General features: G+C 31.6%; 1 protein-coding gene across 1 annotated transcript in view; it reads left to right on the forward strand.

Annotated features, from left to right (window-relative positions):
* The window catches only part of LOC122264772 (intraflagellar transport protein 27 homolog), a 5,035-nt gene that overhangs the window by 1,656 nt on the left and 879 nt on the right, over positions 1 to 2,500 (forward strand). The window contains exons 3-5 of the mRNA XM_043033821.2: positions 38 to 157; positions 410 to 493; positions 2,148 to 2,291. Of these exons, the coding sequence (XP_042889755.1) occupies positions 38 to 157; positions 410 to 493; positions 2,148 to 2,291 (348 nt within the window). The remainder of the gene's footprint in view (positions 1 to 37; positions 158 to 409; positions 494 to 2,147; positions 2,292 to 2,500) is intronic.

Here is a 2,500-nt window from a genome sequence, read left to right on the forward strand (position 1 = left end):
TTCAAAAGCTTCATTGATTTATTTTATTTGGCCACAGACATTGGGTGTAGATATACAAACAAGGCTTATCAATGTTCCCGATACAAGCTACAGTGTGGAGTTGTACCTGTACGACTTCTCAGGCAAAGAGTTCTACAGAGATTTAGTTCTGAAGATGGTAAGTATGGAGGTCTTGATCCATGATTTATTTTATTTGTAATGGATAAGAATGAATGAGAGATGAAATAGGCTTTTATTGATTGATTCATTTAGTTTTCTATGATGAGTATTGTGGCATAGTTTTAAGAAAAGAAGAAGGAAATGGCAGAGAGAGTTATGTAATATTTGTATATTTTGTAAAGGAAATATGTGGTATTACATGAAATACCACATTGCTAAGGATATGCTATAATAAATGTGTGTCTTACAGAGCAGTCAACCCTCCCTCGTGTTTATGGTGTATGACTCGACCTCAGAGAGCTCCTTCAAGAAAATTGTTGACATATATAATCAGGTAAGACTCACTGCAATGGTATGATAGAAAGAAAGAAATTCATTAAAGAGGATAGGTACGAATGAGAAAAAGGTAAGTGTAACAGATGTGTTTCAGTGTTGTATTTTAATCAGAATTACATATATTTTGGAAGGAAATACATTATTTATTTGCTGTATCAAGATTTTTTTTTTTATTGTCTTGATCAAATGAATACATATATTATTATATATCAAGATTTTCTCTATATCACTACCCATAACAGCATTTTTACCTTGATTTTTATAAAAATTCACACTATGCTCAGTAAAACAACTTGCTTATAAAGTTTTTCACTGATTAGTGACCAGACATGAAAAAATATTGTATTAATCATTTAGTTATGAAATAGGTTATCAAACTGTCTGCATATCTTGTTGTTTTTTATAACATATAATAACTCCTTGAGGATCCGAGAAGTTTTCCAAAGACCAGGGAGAACATTGATAACCTCTATTATCTATGATACAGCTTAATCCTTATCTGAAATTCATATAGGTGGCATCACTTTTACAGTATTTTCATTTGCAGGTACTTCATTGTGATAAAATTTTAGGATCTTGAAACTCAATGATGATTTGATTTGCTTATTTGATTTTACTACTAAAGCTACAACAACAACAACGCTGACCACTACCATTACTACTGCTACTGATATTAATACTTCTACTTCTACCTGTTTTTCTTCAACAACTACTACTATAACTACTATTATTTCTACTTCAACTTCTACTTTTACTTCTACTTTTACTTCTACTTCTACTTCTACTTCTTCTTCTACTTCTTCTTCTACTTCTATTTCTCCTTCTACTTCTACCACTACTACTACCACTACTAATACAACTACTACCATTGAATAATAATCATATCATCTTTGCTATCCTTGTCCTTTCAGTTAAACCATTTCAGACAAGAATCCAGAAAAGAGTCGAAGGACTGTAATGACACATGCAGTTATCAGTCTCTGTGAGATTAGACTCACATGCATCTCCCTGTCTATTATCAAGGCACTGTCCTTATGGTGAAGGTTGAGATAAGATTCTTGCCCCTTGTATGACCCAGTGTTGGTTGATTTTGTGATAATAATTCTTTTTTGTGTATATTAGATAGTAATTAGTATATTTAATTGTTGTTTTTTGTTGAATTTATATACTTAAAAGTTTTTATATTTTTAAAGATCTATTTTTTTATTTTTGCTTATTATTATTATTTTTTTTTTGTGGAAAGTTCATGTGGTATAGATGCACATAAGTCAATACTGATAAGATATTAGGGGGTCTTGTCACGTGAACATGCTGTCATTTTTTTTTACAAGAAATGTTGCATGATGAGACAAATCTAATCTTTAATGACATATTATCTTCTCGATATTCTTTGTTATGTCTCCAAAATATACTACATTTTAAGTTTTATATTTTCAAAGTTATACATGACCTGAAAATCCCATGTTATGAAACATATACATCATCAGTTTTGTATTATAATTTTTTTATGTTATGAAAGGTTTTATCTTACCATAAAGTTCGATATTACCAGAATTTCATATTATCAGATTTTATGTTTCTAAAGTTCTGTGTTCCAGAACATTTCTTTCCTGAAATATTTTCAATATTTCAATATTTTCTTAAACCAACAGATCAAAGAGGAGACCAAGTTGACCTCCTTGAAGGGTGTCCTCTATGCCAACAAGACTGACCTGACCTCACGACGCCGGGTCAGCCCAAAAGCCGGAAGGGATCTCTCTCAGAGTTTGGGGCTCGTGTATTTCGAGGGATCTGCGGTATGTGTGTGTATTGTGTGTTCTTTAGGAGGGTTTTTGAGGTCTGGGGTTCAGAGTCTCTGTAACTGTCTCTACTTTTTGTTTATATATTTCTGTAGGTCTTTATTATCTGTTCATTTTTTGCTCTTTGTATTTTATCTTATTCCTTGAAAATATATCTATTAGTATCAGGTACATTGAGAGAATTTCACTGGCATATGTGTGGATAG

Source organism: Penaeus japonicus, unplaced genomic scaffold (genome assembly GCF_977035675.1).
Source record: "Penaeus japonicus unplaced genomic scaffold, GWHDUDI00000001_assembly GWHDUDI00000013, whole genome shotgun sequence".
NCBI lineage: Eukaryota > Metazoa > Arthropoda > Malacostraca > Decapoda > Penaeidae > Penaeus > Penaeus japonicus.